The sequence below is a fragment of the Mastigoproctus giganteus genome, chromosome 3 (genome assembly GCF_048544385.1).
Source record: "Mastigoproctus giganteus isolate SK-2022 chromosome 3, ASM4854438v1, whole genome shotgun sequence".
NCBI lineage: Eukaryota > Metazoa > Arthropoda > Arachnida > Uropygi > Thelyphonidae > Mastigoproctus > Mastigoproctus giganteus.
The window spans coordinates 165,090,040-165,109,445 of NC_143577.1; the positions used below are offsets into that span (position 1 = coordinate 165,090,040).

Consider the following 19,406-nt stretch of genomic DNA (forward strand, 5'->3'; position numbering starts at 1 on the left):
TTTATGCCCTCTCAGGTGATTATTCTGAGCAAGAGGAAGTATCCCATCAGCATTGAGCATACTCAAACCATTCAAGGCTTTATACACCTCTATCAGATCACCTCGCTGGTGCCTAGTCTCCAGACACTGTAATTTGCAAAACTTAAGCCTTGCTTTGTAAGAGCAACCCTTTGTTCCATTCACTAATCTTGTTGCCCTTCTCTGTACTCGTTCAAACAGCTCTACATCCTTCTTGAAATGAAGACTCCAGACCTGTATACAGTACTGAAGGTGTCGCCTGACCATTGCCTTATGCAAGGGAATGATTACCTCCTTATCCCTTCTAGAAAAATTCCTGTATATCATTGACAAGACACCGTGAGCTACTCTTGCAGCCCATCTGCACTGCTCAGAGAACTTCATATCTGCCTGCAGAATTACCCCCAGGTCCTTTTCATCCTCTACTACTGTCAGTGTAGTACCATAGAGTTGATACGTTGTTCTAGGGTTGCTGTTTCCCATATGTAGTACTTTACATTTGTCAATGTTAAACTTCATTTGCCACCTCTCAGCCCATCTGCCCAAACTTTCCAGATCCTCTTGCAGCAGCATAGCGTCAGTAGTGTCCTTAACAACCCTGCCACCCTTTGTATCGTCTGCAAACTTGGACATTAAGCTTGATATACCATCATCAATATTATTTATAAATATAGAAAACAATAATGAACCCAATACTGAACCCTGAGGGACCCTCTAATAACATTAGTCCACGATGAGCAGTGTCCATTGATTACCACTCTCTGTTTTCTCCCCTTCAACCACCCCTTTATCCATAGCAGCAGTTTGCCTCCAATGCCACACTGCTCCAATATGTTCAGCAGTCTTCCATTTGCAACAGTATCAAAAGCCTTTCTAAGATCCAAATATATGATATCAAAGTTATTCCCTGCGTCCAGTTCTTTTGTCGCTGCATCATAGTATCCAATCAAATTGGTCAGGCAAGACTTTCCCTTAACAAAACCATGCTGTGTTCGAGCTATAACTGAAGTCTTGTCTAGATGATCCTGCTGTGCTTCTTTAACCAGTGCGTCCATTAATTTTCCTGGAACAGAAGTTAAACTCATAGGTCTATAATTACTTGTGTCAGCCTTTGATCCTCCCTTGTGAATTGGGGTCACATTTGCACTTATACAGTCTACGGGTACCTCCCCTGAGTCCAAGGAAGCTCTCATAATTATGGCTAAGGGTTTGCTTACTTCCTTTGCTGTTTCCTTTAATGTAACTGGATAGATCCCATCCACCCCAGGTGCCTTTCTTGTATTTATTTTCAATAATTTCTCCTCCACTTTACTCTCAGTTATTACAAGATTCTCTAGCTTACTGCCAGAGTTGAATACACCTCTGGCATTCCCCTCGCTGAATAACTCCTCATGTGTGAATTTCGATGCAAAATATTCATTTAGTTTGTTAGCTACCTTGAACAGGATCATCAACAGTTGAACCATTGATATCAAGTGGACCAATCTACTTCATCCCCTTCCTTCTAGAGTTTATATAAGAGAACTCTTTGCTGTTTTTCTTTGCATCCTTTGCCAAAGATTTCTCATAATCTGCCTTCGCCTGCCTAACCTCCTTTGTAACTTGGTTACAGATCAACTTATATCTATCATGGCTTCTGTGTCACATGTTAATTTTTATGTATTCCATGCATTTTTCTTCTCTGCCATATCTCATTAGCGCATCTGACATCCAAGTAGGCCTAAACCTTGAACAATATTTCTTAGTTTGTATGTAAAGCCTAGTAGCTTCCAAGATAAGTTCTTTGAATGCTTCCCATTTTGAATTTGCTGTTGGTAACATCATCAGTTGGTCCCACTGTATATAATTTAAATACTGTCTCAGACCATCGTAGTCGCCTTTACGAAAGCAAAACCCTTCACTTTACCCCTGATGGTAGTTACCTCTTTGTGTAAATCCCACTTCAGCACACTGTGATCACTGCCACCTAGTGGTTCTTTTATCTGCAGATTCTTAATGCATGAAGAATCACTACTGATAATCAGATCAAGAGTATTACTCCCTCTATTTGCCTCCCGAACATGCTGATGTAGAAAACAATCATCCAATAAATCCACAAAAGCCTTGCTAGTGTGTTAGTGACCCCCATTATAAGACTCTGATTTACTGGCCCACTCTATTTCCCTGTACAGTTTCTTATTATACTCATCAGAGTCATAAGGCCTACAGCACACTCCTACTCTCAATTTTGATCTCCCAATGCTTATGTCACACCAAACTGACTCGACACTACACTGTCCAGCGATGTCGACTGACTTCACTTCCTTGGATTTTATGTGTTTCTTAACTAATAGTATAACCCCTCCTCCCTTCCTATCCTGTCTATCCTTTCTGTACACATTGTACTCCCCAAATTCCAGTTCTGCATTCCTTATATCTGTGTGATACCACGTCTCTGATATCCCAACGATATCCACCTTTGATGCTTTGAGCAATACCTCAAATTCATCAAATTCATTTACCAAACTCCTCGCATTGGTGTACCCTCAAGTATACATGCACCTTTTCCTGTTCTTAGCTACCCTAACACAACCCACGTGTTTACTTGTACCACAATGATTCCCAGCAGTCTCTGAAATATCCTGCATCTTGTTTTCCAGGCTTCTGCTCATTGCAATAGAAGCAGTGCAAGAATCACTTTCACCTCTGCCAGTGGCTGCTGTTAATATATTAGCCCTTGTATACCCCAAACTAGCAGTTTTGCGACACGCCTAACACTGCATCGATAGCATCAGCAAATATTCTTGCACCCTTTCTATTTAATATATTCTAGTATATCCCATCCGTGTAGAAGCAGTGTCTCCTTAACAAGTACACACCAGGCTGAAACAAATTCTAACCCTTGAGCCTTGCACAATCTTTCCAGGGCCGAATTTATCGACAAGGCTCTCATCATATACTCCCTCCTATCGTGTCTGCGCAGAATTGCAGACACTTTTAAATTCAACCGTAATTCCGGCTTTTTTTCAACAGTGACCTGTACTTGTTAAGTAATTCTGCCGGTCTCCTACTCTTAATATCATTAGTGCCAACGTGTAAAACTATATCACCTTTTGTGCCCTTAAAAGATGATATCCGCTGTACAACGTCATCAACCTTTGCCCCTGGCAGACATACCTTGGTATGTCTGCCAGGGGCAAAGGTTCCACCTATCATTTTTACAAAGCATGTTCCCCGTTTCCCTGACAATAGAGTCACCAACAACTACTAGTTCCTGTGGCACCAGCGCATTCTGCCTTGGGGGTTGCCGCTGTGTTGCGTGATGACCAAGTGTAAACTCTGGCGTTGATGTGGGCGGCTGAGAGCTTGATGGGCTCTTCAATTTAGATCCTTCGAGGGCATCCACCCTGTCCTTCAAGCTCTCATATAGGCCCATAACAATGCTGAGTTGTCCCCTGATTTCGTTACACTCCTTGCATCGCGCACACACAAAGACATCCCCCATGGCAATATCATGTCCCGTCCCGATTGCTCCACAAACATCATGCAAGCAGTGCATTTTAAAAGGCTGTGATTCAGAGGGAAACTTCCCCCCCTCCCCTCGGTTCTCCCCTGAGCCACAGCACTCCCATTAGCTTGAGCCTTTTGCTTTGCTGCTCTTGTTTAAGTCATGATTTCGATTTAATTTCATAAAATTTCAATTTCAGTACAAAATTATAACCATAAACTTGTATTCCAACACAGTTATAACGCTATACAGGGTTATTCACTACCAGTGCGACAAACGTGCAGGAGGTGTAGGGAGCACAAAGACGAATCGGAATCACATAGCATCGCAGGGTCCGAAATGCCTTCGTCATGCGGTAGAGGACGTTGAACGGGAGGCCGCGTGAACAGCGTTCCCGCTGGAAGTCAGCATTTGCGAACCGATTTCCGAGGCAGTAGGAGGGACGAGTATTCAAACGTTGAACTGGCCGACATGCACCTCGCGTATGGAGCTGCGGACTGTAACGGGCGCGCCGCTCTTCGCTTGTACCAGGAACGTTTCCCGCACAGACGTGCTCCTCATCATACGAATTTCGCACGTGTGCACAGAAGGCTACGTGAGACTGGTTGTTTCATGAGAGGTACCATGAATCGAGAGCGAACGGCGAGGACGCCAGACAATGAGGAGAATGTCCTACGTCTTGCAGAAGGCAATCCGAGTACGAGTACTCGAGCGATAGGCCAACGATTGAGTATTTCCCAATCCACTGTATGGAGGATACTGTCAACAAACCAAATGAGTTCATACCATCTGCAACGCGTCCAATCATTGGAGCCTGCGGATTATCCACTCCAGAGGACTTTTGCTACTTGGTTTCTTCAACAGAAACGGTTCGCAAATGCTGATTTCCAGAGGGGGATCGCTGTTCACGCTGCGTCCTCTACCGCATGACGAAGGCATTTCGGACCCTGCAATGCTATGTGATTCCGATTCGTCTTTGTGCCCCCTATACTTCCTGCAAGTTTTTCGCACTGGTAGTGAATCACCCTGTATATATTTTTCAGTATCAAGTATTATCTACGAGTTCCGTTTATATAACTTCCATATCAAGTTATTAATTAATTATGTTACATTTGTAATCTAAGTCGTTATATACTATACTAAGCTTACGCAATCTAGTTCGGGATATAACGTTGTGTCGTATAACAATGGAGGCAAGTTATGAACGGTAAATCTTCGGACACTTAAGTATTAACTTCCAAATCTCGCTGTCTCAATTCAGAATAAACTAAGGATCCTGACTAAGTCTATAAGCTGCTTATAGAAAATAATTTGATGTAACAATTGGTCGGTAAAGCAGCTAAATATGGCTAAAAAACTTCTCGTTCAGCGGACCTGCAACTTGGAACACTGTGGATTTGATACCCTTACCGATACGTTTATGTAATTACAAGGCCGAGTAAACAATAAGTACGCCAGATTAATCAGAAAATCACAAAATAATGCTATACTACTAAATTTAAATCAAAAGTTTTAAAAAACAATAATTTCAAATCAATAAATAAGAAAATCCACTTAGCGGCTTTGAACACGCCTGACTCCCACTAGCCTCGTCAGGTTTATTAGGTTTTATTATTGCACGTTGGTTTTGGTCCGGGTTCAGAGTCATGCAGTTGAAGGTTTCAGTGGAACATGTCAGTATCTCTTGGAACTGTTCCCAGTTCGCCTTGGCAATGGCAACTCTGTTGAGGATTATTCTGGGCGTGTGCGGTCTGTGGGCACGGTGCGTTTGGAATGTGATTACTCTATGGTCAGAGGTAGTCCAGTCTTCTCTGACCTTTCATGAGGATATGTATCCAGCAGCAGAGCGGGTGGCTAGGCTAATATCTACTGTCACCTCCCCGAGTGTACTCGAGAAGGTAGGTGGATTGTTTGGCTGGCTTAATAATGTTAAAGAACTATTGGTCAGGGATTCTTCCAAGCACTGTATGTTTGCGGTTCCGCGTGGATCAGGGATTGTACTATGCCAAGCTGGTGACCTGCAGTTTGCATCAGCACAAATAATTATTTTTGCATTAGGGAGCTCGTGGAGGATGTTTTGCAGATATTGTATTGCTGGGAGGATGTCTTCACCAGTATAGCGATACTGCATAGATTTCTCCCAGTGTGATTATGATGTGGGCACAGACAGCCCATTCACTGCAGAGGTATGTTATTTTGGTTACCATGAGGTCAGTATTGCAGACGATAAGTGCTGCCCAGGGGATGCTGGACTATTTTGTACGTGGAGGGATAACCTCTCCATTCTTGTTTGCATAGGGTTCCTGGAGGAAGAGGACATCGAGGCTGTCCTCGTCTGCCTTTTTCTTTAATTGTGGGCATTATGTTGAGCGAACTTCATTATGTTGTTTCGTTATAAGCTTGTTTCCAGGTGCCATCACTTTCCCAGGTAAAAGGCCCGGGTTCGAATCCCGTCGATGACGCGAGGAACTTTAATGGGGTTTTTTCACTCCGTGGCTGAGTTAGACGGTCTCAGGCGTAGATAGCAAGGTTTTTTTTTCCAGAAACGGGTTTTCGTCCAGTAAACAGACAAATCGACCATAGAACACACGCAATTAACAGACATAAGACACAGCACGGCAGATGAATTTAATTTTTCTGGTGGCCTAAATATAATAGTTTAGTTTTTTTTTTTTTTGGATATGCTCTGACGCAGTCGTCTGGCCATTACAATTTGGCCTTTTTCAGACTCGCTTAAGTTCACTGCCTTTCCCATCTGAAGAAAAAAGAGTAACACTGATTAACGGAGTTCAGTATCAGGTGTTTTTTATACAGTGTCCCAACCCGCTCACGCGCCGTAGTTCACCTACAGTTGCTTCGATTTGCATAACGACTCGCTGGTCATAATGTTTTGGCTCATCGGTGTATAAGATGTTTCTAAACTACATCAACAAAATTAAAGAGTAGGTTTAAATGGATAGAGTAGGTTCTGAACAGTTATGGAGCTGTGGAGTTTCAATGGTAAAAAAATAATAAATAACAATAATAATAAATAAATTAGAATAAGCAGACACACCTATAAAATTCTTACCAGTTACGTGTCTGTTCATTCTTATTTATTTTGTGTTACTTTTATCATTTTTACTACTGAAAACTTCATAACATTGGACACATGTTTATATGAACGTTTTTTTTTACTTATTTTGCCACGTAGAATTACTCCTATAATTTTGTTTATGTGATTTATAAACACCCTGTAGTGTAGATCATTAATAATTTTTCTCCTTTACTCCCTTGCTAGTAATTAAGTAATTATTTGTAAGGCTAGAAGACTTACAGAAACATTTACTAACTTTACCTTCGTAAAAATAATGATAATTAACACCCAGTTACATGTTGGCAAAACGGTATCTTCGCTAAATGCGATGATGTGTGTGTGTGTGTGTGTGTGTGTGTGTGTGTGTGTGTGTGTGTGTGTGTGTGTGTGTGTGTGTGTGTGTGTGTGATGGAGAGAAAAGTAATTTCAGTGGAATAAAGATACTAGCACATTTACCTTTAACAAAGTTTCGAATGAATGCTTACCCCACAATGGGATGTGTATAGCCTATTTGTTTCTTCATCTCTTCCAAGGACTTCAAAAGTCTTTCATTTGGGCGCATTGCATAGTATAATAGCTGACCATACCACCAAGCCATTGGATGTGGGTGAAGACGAGTTATTTGAGGACCAATGTCACTAGGAAGGTACGTCAACAGCCATCTCGAACCTCCTAAACATTATATTATTTTTAATGTTGCCTTATGACTGATGAGGGAGTACTGGTAAAATCAGTTTAAAAATATAGGGCGAGCACAAAGAAACTTCCCACGATGAAAGGCATACGTGGGTATTTAATATAAAATAAAGTTAAATTTCACCATTTAACTTGCTTGATAACTAAATGCCTGCTTGATAACTAAATATTAGATGATGTTTAGAATCAGGAGACATTAAAACGAATGAGGAAAATTATAAAGTAGATTGTTGAACGTTTTTCGTTAGCCAGCAAGTTATTAATCACTGGCTAATGAGGTTGACGACTTAGGGAAATTCAAAGGGGTTCCTGGATTGCTACCTTACAGGAAGAGGAAATTAGTGATGATTTGGTTTTTTTTATTTATTTTTTTATTTTTAACTAGTGTAGCAAAAGGTATCTAGCTTCCTTGCACTGTATGGCGGCTAATACTGATGCTAATACCATATTTGATTTTATCTTTTCTGTGATTCTGCATGCCTCAAACAAGATCAAGCAAACCTGCGAAGTGCTGCGCGGTAAGCGTTACTGCATAACTAGATGCCAGAAAAGGGCAACTCTTGTCTGAAACTAACTTATCATCTAGAATGAATAGTTTTAAGGTTTATGCGGTATGAACCTGAAGTCTGGGTAGCTGCCACTTTGGTAGATAGTGCATGAGAACAGTCCATGGGAATACTGCTATTAAGAAACTTTTTTTTAAAGTATGTCTTCCTTTAAAACGTTATTGAGAACTTGCATTATTGCGGAGCCTCTTTCAGAAAGGTTGGATTGCGAGTGAAGACCAAATGGCGTCTTTATGAATTCGTTGCTAAGAACTATCAAGAATGTTTTAGAGACATGGTAGTACTAACTTGTATATTCGTCGTTATACACAGACAAATTAAAGCGAATGGAGAAAATGGCACTAAGCTAAAGATTTTGCCTAATTGTGAACTTTGTCATATCCACACACACACACATATTTTTTTTTCATTCTATGTCATTAGAAATAATAAAAAAAAATTCTCTCTGACAGACTACTGAATCCAAAATGTGATCAGATATTGACGTTAATCTTTGAATTTAATAATAATTCCAATCTGTAACAAATTATAAATATTTTGTAAAATTGAAGACACGTGGTGTAATCACCTAAAGATTAACATTTACAACTAACATTTTATACGACGTGAAAATTTTCCACGTAAGAGAGAGAGAGAGAAAAAAGAAAGTGTTATTGATTTTAGGTCGTTGGTAAATAGTTACCATTAAAATATAAGAACGTGGCCAAATTAGGGTTGGTTGATTTGAGGGGATGAAGATCAACCTAATCTGTTTTATCCCTATTTTGCGAAACTGTGGTGCAGTTGCAGTCAGTGTACAAAATCAAAACTACTAACAATATTGAAATATGAATAATATGGGGGAATAGCTTTGTTGGGCTAATTAATTAATATAGCTTCAAAAATTAAGTTCTCCAAAATGGACAAAGCGTCCACGCCAACTGATGGAAGCAGGTAGAATGACGCGAATCTGTGTGTTAAACTCCAAAGCAACTAAGGCTATGAGACATCAGTATGTTGTATCTGTAATTCAGTGGTCGGTATGCCTGTCTGCTGGAAAAAAAAATTCCGAGATAAAACTATGCAACCATCTCCAGAAACCAGCTAACTCGGCCACGTTGTGAAAAACCCCATAAAAATTCCTTGTATCATTGATAAGATTTGAACTGAAGTCTTTTTTGGCCGATATGGGATGACAGTTATTATAATCACTGTGACACGCGAGGACAAAATGACGTGAAAATTTGATATCTGGAAAAGCGTACTAGTAGGGACAAAACTGGTGAAATTGAGAATTGCTTGAACGAAAGAATTTTGACTTTTTTTCCCCCTTAAAAATATTCTCCACACTAAAATATGAGAGACGACGTACGAAAATGGAAAGATAATTTAGAGTCCAGAATAGCGGAGATGAAAGAAAAAGATAGATATTACAGAAATGAGCAAAAAAAGATATAATAATAATAAATAACAAATATGATTTAAGAAAGATAACTCGAAATCCTAGGTTATATTAACAGGTTTTCCGCTTCTAGATGAAGCAATGTACTGTAATAGCCATTAGACCTAACAGTGAAAAAAAAAAAAAAAAAAAAAAGAAATAAGCCAAGTGATAAAGTAGATTGAAGCTTTAGGTCTTTCATAACGTTTGTGAAGTCAAATAGTCTTAAGTTATCTGAAAAAAACTATTGAGAAGTAAATTAAATGCCTGCACAAAATATCTACACTAACAACAGTATAGATTACAAAAAACAGTTGATCTGTGCTTACCGTTTGGTCCAGGATATTGTGTTTTTCCCTCAATGTCTTCTTTGTTTAGTGAACAGTTGGTGCTTAGTGGCCGAAATAAATTATCCCACTTTCCATACTTGAAATGCCAGTGCGAAGTGTCTAGAATTGTCCTTCTACCATCTTTGTAGGCCTTGGCAAGACAGTAAAGGAGATCGTGTATTCCGGATGCAAATCCATCTGGATTTTTCAGTTTACAAACGAGCTTTGGGAATACGTCACAGTGTTTGGGATTCTAAGAAGTGTTACACTGGAATCAGTAATCGCTCAATTATTCACTTTATGAAAACAATTTGAAACATTTGAAAATTTATGAAAGCAATTTCAAACTTAAAAACATGCATGGGAGAATTAATTCCTCGTAATTTGTATCTCATTTATATCTCTAGTGTTACTTCTATACATCTGGTGGCAAACGTAACAAAGTTTAGGCATGCATTCATACTTTTAAATTCTGTCTGTTTCCTTTGGTTATTTAAACTACAGAGGAAAATGGCCATGTCATTCTGTAGATTTTGAGTTTGGTTTATTCGTTTTTTTTTTTTTTTTTTTTTTTTCCTGTTCTGATCGTATGGAGACATCGGTACATTTTGCTGGTAGCAGTCAACGATTGAAATACGATCCTTTTCGGAGATTACAAGCTGACGTCCCCTTGAAGATGCGCTTGTGATTAATTCGTCTAGTAGTTGTGTCGAGTATATTGTGTTATTCATCTCCTTTGGGTGGGGAGTTGTGCATTTGCATTGCTGAAGGCAAGTGTTGTTTTGTATTTTCTTTATTTTCTTATTTTTATGATTTTATTTTATTTTAAATATTTGGGTATCTTGGTACTCAGATAGCAAGCAGAATTGTACTTTGTAATGGATACTCCTAATTGTAGTATTAATTTTCTACATCTGTTTCATGCTAATTGGTGTTTATTTTTATATGATACTATTTGATATGATTTGATGTTTAAAGGCTTTACGCAAGTGCATATCCTCTGGTTTGTTTTTACTGTTTGCAGATGGATGGCCAGTTTTTTTTTTTTTTTTTTTTTTATTTTCTCTCGCTTCCCTAATGTTTCGTTCACTAGATTCATGGGTAGATTCCACGGGGAGAGAAAGGGCACTGGATGCTATGCACCAGTCCCCGACACAAGAAGTGGGGAGGGGTGGCAAAATATTTCTTAAATTTCAGATGAGATCTCCATACTTGAACACAGTATTCTAAATGTGGAATACTGTATTCAAGTATGGAGACCTCATCTGAAAAAAATACATCAAGCTTCTTGAAAGAGTCCGAAGACGGACAACTCTAGTGGTGAAATCAGCAGAAGGACGTCCATATGAGGATGTTGTTGTTATTTGGTTTTTAGGAGCATTAGCAACTAAGGCCATATTGCTCTGGGGCTATGCGGTGGTCATTCCCTGACCTTTCCGCATCCTCCGTATTTGGTGGGCACGGGCTCGAACCCTGGTCTAATCAAGAATTGTGTGCTAGCACTGCTGCTCCTGCCCACCTGGCTACTGAGGCGCCTTTCCATATGAGGAAAGACTCCGATTATGTGGGCTAGAGAGATATCAAAGGTTACCTGATTGAGATTTTTAAGGCTCTGAGAGAGATTAGTAAAATGAATGTAGTAGTAGTAGTAGTGGCATGTGATGCAAGAAAGCAAATGTATGAGCTTATGCAGCATCAGCCAAAAAAAAAAAAAAATCACACCATTCCCTCCAAATGCCTGTCCAGTTCCTCCTTAAATTTATTCAACCCATCAACTTCCACAACAACAGATGGAAGTTTGTTCCAGCAATTAACGACCCGCTGGCTAAAGGCAAATTTCCGCACATCTATTCTACATCTGTCCTTTCTTAATTTGAATTTATGCCCCCTTACGTTCGTAATCTGAACAAGTGGAAGGATCCCATCAGAATTCAGCGTGCTGAACCCATTCAAGGCCTTATACACCTCAATCAGATCACCGCGCAGGTGCCTAGTCTCCAGCCACTGCAATTTGCAGACTTAAGCCTCTCTTGATAAGAGGATCCCTTCATTCCCCTCACCAATCTTATTGCCCTTCTCTGTACACGCTCAAGTAAATCTACATCCTTCCTAAATGAGGCCTCCAGACCTGTACGCAGTACTCAAGGCGTGGCCTGACCATTGCCTTATACAGAGGGATATCACCTCCTTTTCCCTGCTAGCAAAATTCCTATATATCATTGACAAAACCCCATGACCTGCCCTGGCAACCTGTCCGCATTGCTCAGAAAACTTCATATCTGCCTGCACAATTACTCCCAGGTCTTTTTCATTTTCTACCACCTTAAGTGTAGTACCACACAGTTGGTACGTTTCTCTGGGGTTACTTCTACCCATATGCAGTACTTTGCATTTGTCAAGGTTAAACTTCAGTTGCCACTTCTTAGCCCATCTGCCCAAATTATCTAGATCCTGTTGCAGTAGCACACTGCCATTACTGTCATTACTGTAGGTGGAATTCCCACTGTTATAAAGAATCTCAGAACTAGGGGCCATAAATTCAAATTACAGGGGTTGAGGTTTAGATTAGATTGCAGGAAATTTTCTTTTAGCGAGGGAGTCGTTGTTTGTTAGAACAAGTTGCCCTCGCAGATAGTTGAGGCTGACAGTTTAAATAAATTCAATGGTCTGCTTTAAATTCAATCCATTAAAATCCACAGGTATCCATTAAATAAATTCAATGGATACCTGTGTGAGGAGGGAAGCATATATTTTTTTTTTTGCCAGAGAGAGAGAGAGAGAGAGAGAGAGAGAGAGAGAGAGAGAGAGAGAGAGAGAGAGAGAGAGAGAGAGAGAAATGTGAGCACATGGCCAAAGGCCAGGTGCTCACATCAGAATTAAATAATTAATTGTTTACACAGTGATATAAAAGTAAAGATTCAAAAATTAAATATGCTATCATGTTCCTCACATGATGGAAGTATTAACTGCATTTACAATGCTACATCACGTAAGCTTCTGTTTATAATATATGTAATATACACAAATGGCATTCATACTTTCACTGTGGATACAGGCGCCTCCGTAGCCAGGTGGGAAGGAGCAGCAGTGCGTAGCACACGCTTCTTGATTAGACTGGGGTTCGAGCCCGTCACCACCAAATACGGAGGATGAGGAACGGTCAGGGAATGACCACCGCATATTCCCGGAGCAATATGGCCCTAGTTGCTAATGCTCCTAAAAACGAAACAACAACAACTGTGGATACTCATCGATGCGCTTTTATTTACTGGAGCATGGGTATGTGCACTTAGCCCCCCCCCCTGCACATAGGGAACGAATTTCTTCGAAGCACAGGAGAGCTTGGTAGATGGTGTGGAGATGAGCAGAAGCTTGTTTTTATTGGCTTCTGGGATTAGGTATAAACAAAGGAGGTTCCAAAACCAGTCATGCCTCCGGATACCACTGCATGGGCATCAGTTCTCAAGTACAGTTGGAGTACCTCACAGTTTTGCTTTGTGTGTGTGTGTGTGTGTGTGTGTGTGAAGATCTTAGTTGAACAGCGTGTAAGTCGCAACATCATAAGAACGCTGCTCCATTGAATGGAGTCAAAAGCTCTCTCAAAGTCAATAAAGATTCCAAGGATATACTTACTGTTCGAGCCTAATATATAGTTTTGCAATGCCTGAAGCGCATCTTCTGTTCGACGACCTGGAGTAAACCCATATTGTCTACTAGATCAGTGTACGTTTTTTCAATATAGTTAGTATTCCGTCTCGCCAGCATTTTTTCAAACACCTTTCCTAATCCAGGGAGGAGGGCAAGAAGTCGACAAGATCGTTGATCATTCTTTGTCTTAAATGGTCCCTTCAGTATCAGCTTTAATAAGGCATCCTTCCACGGTGATGGAAAGACCACGTCACGCAGGCAGCTATTAAAGACTTCAAGAAGGATCCCTGGTATCAGTCGATGAGCCCATTTAATGACCTCTCCTTCAATGAGATCTATCCCTGGGCATTTATTGTTTCTTATGCGCTGTACTGCATCACATCGTTCAATCAGGCTAAAGGGATCCTCATCATGTACCCCCAGAGTAAGCACCATTAAGCCTTTTCATCAACATCTGTTCCTCATCATCTTGCTCAGAGATAGTATCTCCAATCAGATGATCCAAAATGGCAGACGTACTCTCTCTCCAACCCGTACTTTCCTCGTCAATACCTCCAATAGAATATGCCTTTTCTCCCTTATATATTTTAGTTGCCAATACATAGCTTATATACAATTCCCCATGGGTTCTCATTGCTCACTGTTCTAACCAACGTTCTCCAGGCAGTTAATTTTAATTTAGATATCATGCGCACGTATGCACTCCGTTTCCTCTGATACTCTACTTTAAGTACATTAACTCCTCCTCCCCATTGTTACGCCGACTTCTTTGGTATCTTTTCCGTGCTTTATGAACCTGCTTCCGAAGTTGGCTTAACTCACCAGACCACCATTTAACTGGAATCCTATTACAGTTCTTTTGCTTCATAGATATGCTGGAACCCTCAAAGAGAGAGCGCTGAAGTAAGTCCACTGTATTCTCTCCAGACATATGACTGAATACCCCCAATGCCCAGATTCGCAAGTCGGACATGAATATGTTCGCCAAACCTATTCCACTTGGCATTTTTGATAGCAAATCGTCGTAACTGTTCCTGAGACGGATCTAGTTTTGTCATGTCCCTGACAGAAAATACAATGGCCCGATGATCAGAGCATATTAAGAGCAATCTGCTGTTAATCGCCAATCGTCCACGGTATCAGCCGCCCTTACGTTACAGATTGTCAAGTCAATATTTGATTCTCCATTAACAGTGAAGAAAGTACTATCTGAACTCGGTAGATTTTGTATAAGCAATCCACAACAAGCCAAGAATTCATCTAGTTGACGACTACGATCGTTTGTAATTCTATCAAACCACGATGCTGATCTTGCGTTAGAATCCATCGCAAATATTACTGAATTACTACCCAAGCGATTTTGAACTAGTTCCATGTATCTGATGTAGATATTAATGTCTGTTCAGTGATGACAATAAAATAAATAAATAAATTATCCGTTTATACTCCGGGACGACCAAATGGTCAGAGGAGTTCAAAAGATAGACAGAATACAAGAAACAGCACCGTATTCAGCAGTCACAGGCTTGAACCCCGGTCACTCAAGGCACGTGTACTAAACATACAACATAGAATGATGCAAGATCTGACAGCAACCCTATGCACACCATCTGTAAAGAGCACAACGAATTTATAACAGTTATAACTACGTCCTTATTAAACACTACAATTGCAGGCTCGTGTCTGGTTCATCTGCACAGAGTACGCGTGCTGAAAGTGGATATCCCGTAGGCGGACCTTTCACTAAGTACGATACGGTTCCTGCATGCAGGCTATATCAATATTCTCTCTTCTGCACCCTAGTCTAACTTCATCAGCCTTATATCTTGATCTCTGAGCATTAATCTGTGGTATACGTAGGTTACCATTTGATTTTGCATTGTATTGATTAAGAATTAATGATATTGATTATCAATATCATTAATTCTCCTGGCACTTTGCCGTCCCGGGCACCCTCCTGGCACTTTGCCGTCCCGGGGTGGTTTCCTTATGGAAATAAACAGATAATAATAATAAAAATAATAATATCTGCCATTAACGTTATCAAATTGCCGTGCTCTTTCTTTGACCAACTTAAGTACATTCAAGTATTCTGGACATTGTTTACTCCTTACAGAATGATTTGTGGCTCGATTTTTTGTCTTACAATTAGAACATATCTGTTGTTCTCGTTGATGAGTACAGAATGTGTAGGAGTGTCCTATACTTGTATGACTGCAAATAGGGTCTCTGCGGTAACATGTTCTGGCTGTATGATCAAATCCCTGACAATTATAGCACAAGGTAACTAAATGAAAGTTATTGAACTTATACGACATTAAGGCAATGAAAATCCTACCCTGTAGTAACAATTGACTTCTAATATGCCTTGACACCTGGAGGATCAATTTGTTTCCTGATTTTGCTTTATGTATACTACAAAAACGGACAAATATCTCCGTCTTCACTTCCTCCTTGGAGATGTTCACACTTACTAAATTTTTGTTGTGTAAGTCTTTTAACAGGTCTTCCTTTTTGATCGTTTTTTCCACATCATACAATATTATTTTCTGCCCTAGCTCTTTTAGAGTCGAGAGAATCACGCCCAATCGTTTAACGCTCTTGCATTCCTTTACCTCTTATAGCTCTTTTTCTGTTTGCATCTCCAATACCACACCATTATCCCTAATCTTCCGAAGCCTCCTTATCCTAATTTTCTTTAAGCTACTTTTAAGCTCTTTAGTTACTGCTAAACGAACCTCATCACTATTTTTCAATCTTGATCCCTTGGCTTGATCCCTTGGTCAAAGGGCACCCCACGAAGCAGGGGTGCCCTTTGACCTGTCATCCACTCTATTAGACCTATTTCGAAGCCTAACTGCTCTAAAACAGCCGGGAGACCGACTTCTGGAAGAGAATGGAGTAACTATCAGAACATGTCTTCCTATCCCATCCAGTGACGAGGAAGACAAGCAACAAGTACACCTGACTTTAATTACTGCCCTTAGTTTGCCCTCGTCCCTCGATGTTCACCTGATTCTGAGGTGTTCTATGCTGGATTACCTTACTGAATAGTTCTCTTACCATATCACTATCTGTTTTTCAGTCCTTCAATTTTTTGTTTGTATTCCTCCAATTTCACCTCCAATGATGTGATGTTATCGTTTAAGCATTTATTTTCTGCTCCCACCAAGGAAGCATTAAACAGTTCCTTTGTAAGCCAGTCTTCCTTGATGTGGAGCTCTCTCAGTTGTTTCTCATTCACATCTAGTACCCTCTCTAAGCCAGTGACCTTCTCCTTTAGACGTTCATTTTCAATGCCAACATCATGTAGGGCACTTTCAAGTGCGCGCCATCTTGAAAGTACCCCATTTACAATCCTCATACCCACATCTTTTTTCCTCCTGAAAAAGAAATTCCACCAGGTCTTTGCGCAGGCAGAGAGAAAGCTCACTAAATGTTTTAAAAGATCTTTTCTCAGCTAAATCTACAGGTTCCCTCGCACGATCCAGGTAAAAATCCCCTGATCTAGCAGTGTTCCGTTGCATGGAGACAGGTGGTGTGCATTTCATCAACCTATCCAAATTCCTATTTGCCTTGGCTAAGTCAAGATTCTTAATTGTGCATAGTATTCTTCAAACTGGTACTTATTTTGGAACGTTGCACACGTTTACCTTTGACACTTTTCTTAGGCTGAGTGGATGTACTGCAGGACGACGTAGCCGTGCCCCACGAAGCAGGGGTGCCCTTTGACCTGTCATCCACTCTATTAGACCTATTTCGAAGCCTAACTGCTCTAAAACAGCCGGGAGACCGACTTCTGGAAGAGAATGGAGTAACCATTCCCAAGTCACCAGTCATCTGCAGATCTTCAGTCTTGTCTAGTTAATGTTCTATCGGTTTTATTCTTAACGTTCTTCGGCCAATCCTTTCCAGAACTTCTTTGCATTGTTCCAGCAGCTATTGCATCTGTTATTTTCTCATGACTCCCCACAGACATGTAGATTTCACCATATTCATCCTCTCCATTATCAACTTCCTCATCCCGAAATCCAGCCATATCTCTTACCCTATTTATAACTCCACTAATTTCTTCAAGATTATTCAATTTGCCTGAACAGACTGTATGTACCTTGTCATTCGATCCTTCACACAAACAATCGTTACTTCCCTTCACTGTCTTCACTGTCTTCCCTTCACTTATTGCTTGCTGTGAGAAAGCAAAACTCATTCACCAATGTCCCCTATTGTCATCAAAATCACTCTCTTTTCCACCCAACAATATTTTATTGTCCGTTATTTCCATAACTACTGTATTTTCCTGTGTTTACATATATCTTAAACTAAACCGATCTATCTCCGTGCCATAACTTATCCAATTGTCTTTCCCTAATCTCACCTATGTCCTTTGCGCCTTCTAAACCCTTAGCCATTATCCTTTCATCCGCAACCGTAAACTTTATGAGCAAAGTAAACAGTAGTACAGCTTATGCTACCTAAAGCTTATTGAATCCTCCTTTACAGTTAGCATTTACGACCAATTTAAGAGATGGCGCAACAGTTCTTCTTTCACGACTAACGTAGACTATTGTTAACGGCCACCTAACTTAAAATCGTCGGGCCTAGAATACTACCAGTAATTTAAATACTAGCCACCCGGCCCTCTTTACTTCTACAAATGTAATCCCGAACTAAAGTTTGAATGCCATGACCTATGATAAGACTGTTAGTAAGAAAACCTAAGATAAGACTGTCAGTAAGAAACAGTCCCAGAATTTTGAATCATATTAGTTCCCATTTCAAAACTCATGTAAAGCACAGGAAGCCATTAAAGGCCGTTACGTTCTGAGAACGTTCAACTGCCGCGACCTAAATTTGTATCTATATTCTATATATTTACCAATTCTTGACTAAAAATATTCAAACCAGAAAGCCAACAGTTTCCTCTACCAAATCCACGTATTTTTTTAACCTAGACTCGCCAATATTACTGTTTATTTAAAGAAAATATTAGAGCAGTAAAAAACCGTAAGTGTTCAATGATACACCAGCGCCACCACCTGTATATTTGTATAAAAAGATCTTCTGCTCATAGCGAGAATTATATAATACAGTAGTCTGGTTTGCATCTGGCTGGCTAAAGCTAGTTGTATTGGCTTTAGCCAGCCAGATGTAAAAGTTCCTAGAGTTGCATTATAAGTGCTGTAATCAATAAATAAGTGAAACACAACTCACTTGTATCAAATGCAAGCGCTGTTGAACTACTTTCTGTAAAGCAATTACGTGTTCTCTACGTAGGTCTTCAGAGCCATCCTTTTTCATCACTTGTTCAAACTGGTCAATTATTATTCTGAAACAGGTAGTACAGTATTTGATATTAGCGTGTTCAAGAATGCAAAATTAATTGAGTACAATAATTTAAATGCTTGATTTTACATAATAATTCGCTTTTCTTCGAGCAAAAGCAGAAAGAGAATAAAGAGGCAAAAACACAACAGGCGTTCCCTTGTCAAAACAACGTCAGCTACTGAATTTATACACTGTTTTACTAAATATGGTAATCATTAAATTTTAGCTACAGCTTATGCGTGTTACGGTACCCGCCTCTTAATCCGTGTGGTTGAAGATATGGAAATCAAGTGAAGCGAAATGAATTAAAATTTGATACTAAAATTGAAAAATGCCGCAAAAAATTAAGAAGTGCACCACTCTTTTCTCAAATTGCTATACATAATTAAACTATAATATGGGCCAAGCACCAAGAGTCTTAACGTAAGACTTTCGTGAAACGTCTCAGTTGGTTATACCATGTAGAACTTTTTGTGAACTTTTTATAAGTGAACTTAACTCCCAGAATGCTCTATTAAAGCACGTATTGGGAATTTTATATGCGTTAGACACCATATTGGTGAAAGGTTTGTTGGTAATTTCGTATTAAGAATCTCATTTTGCGAGTTTTGACCATTCAATGGCCAAGGCTTCGTATAGTAATAATTTGTGATTAGAATTTAGTCTCATTAAGGTTATTGCTGAATCTATTTGAGAGTTATGGTTATGTGACTGTTGGCTGAGCCCTGTTGCGGAATAATTGGATTATATTGGACCATACAGGCCTCCGTAGCCGAGTGGTCAGGAGTGGGAGTGCAGTAGCACACGCTCTTTGAGTAGACCGGGGTTCAAGCTTCTG

The 19,406-nt window shown here is 39.9% G+C and overlaps 1 protein-coding gene across 1 annotated transcript in view; it reads right to left on the reverse strand.

The window, feature by feature from the left end:
• LOC150088385 (alpha-(1,6)-fucosyltransferase-like) overlaps positions 1–19,406 on the reverse strand; it is a 118,502-nt gene that overhangs the window by 31,982 nt on the left and 67,114 nt on the right. The window contains exons 5-7 of the mRNA XM_090370143.1: positions 18,455–18,569; positions 9,593–9,845; positions 7,067–7,253 (exon numbers count right to left, since the gene is read on the reverse strand). Of these exons, the coding sequence (XP_090226269.1) occupies positions 7,067–7,253; positions 9,593–9,845; positions 18,455–18,569 (555 nt within the window). The remainder of the gene's footprint in view (positions 1–7,066; positions 7,254–9,592; positions 9,846–18,454; positions 18,570–19,406) is intronic.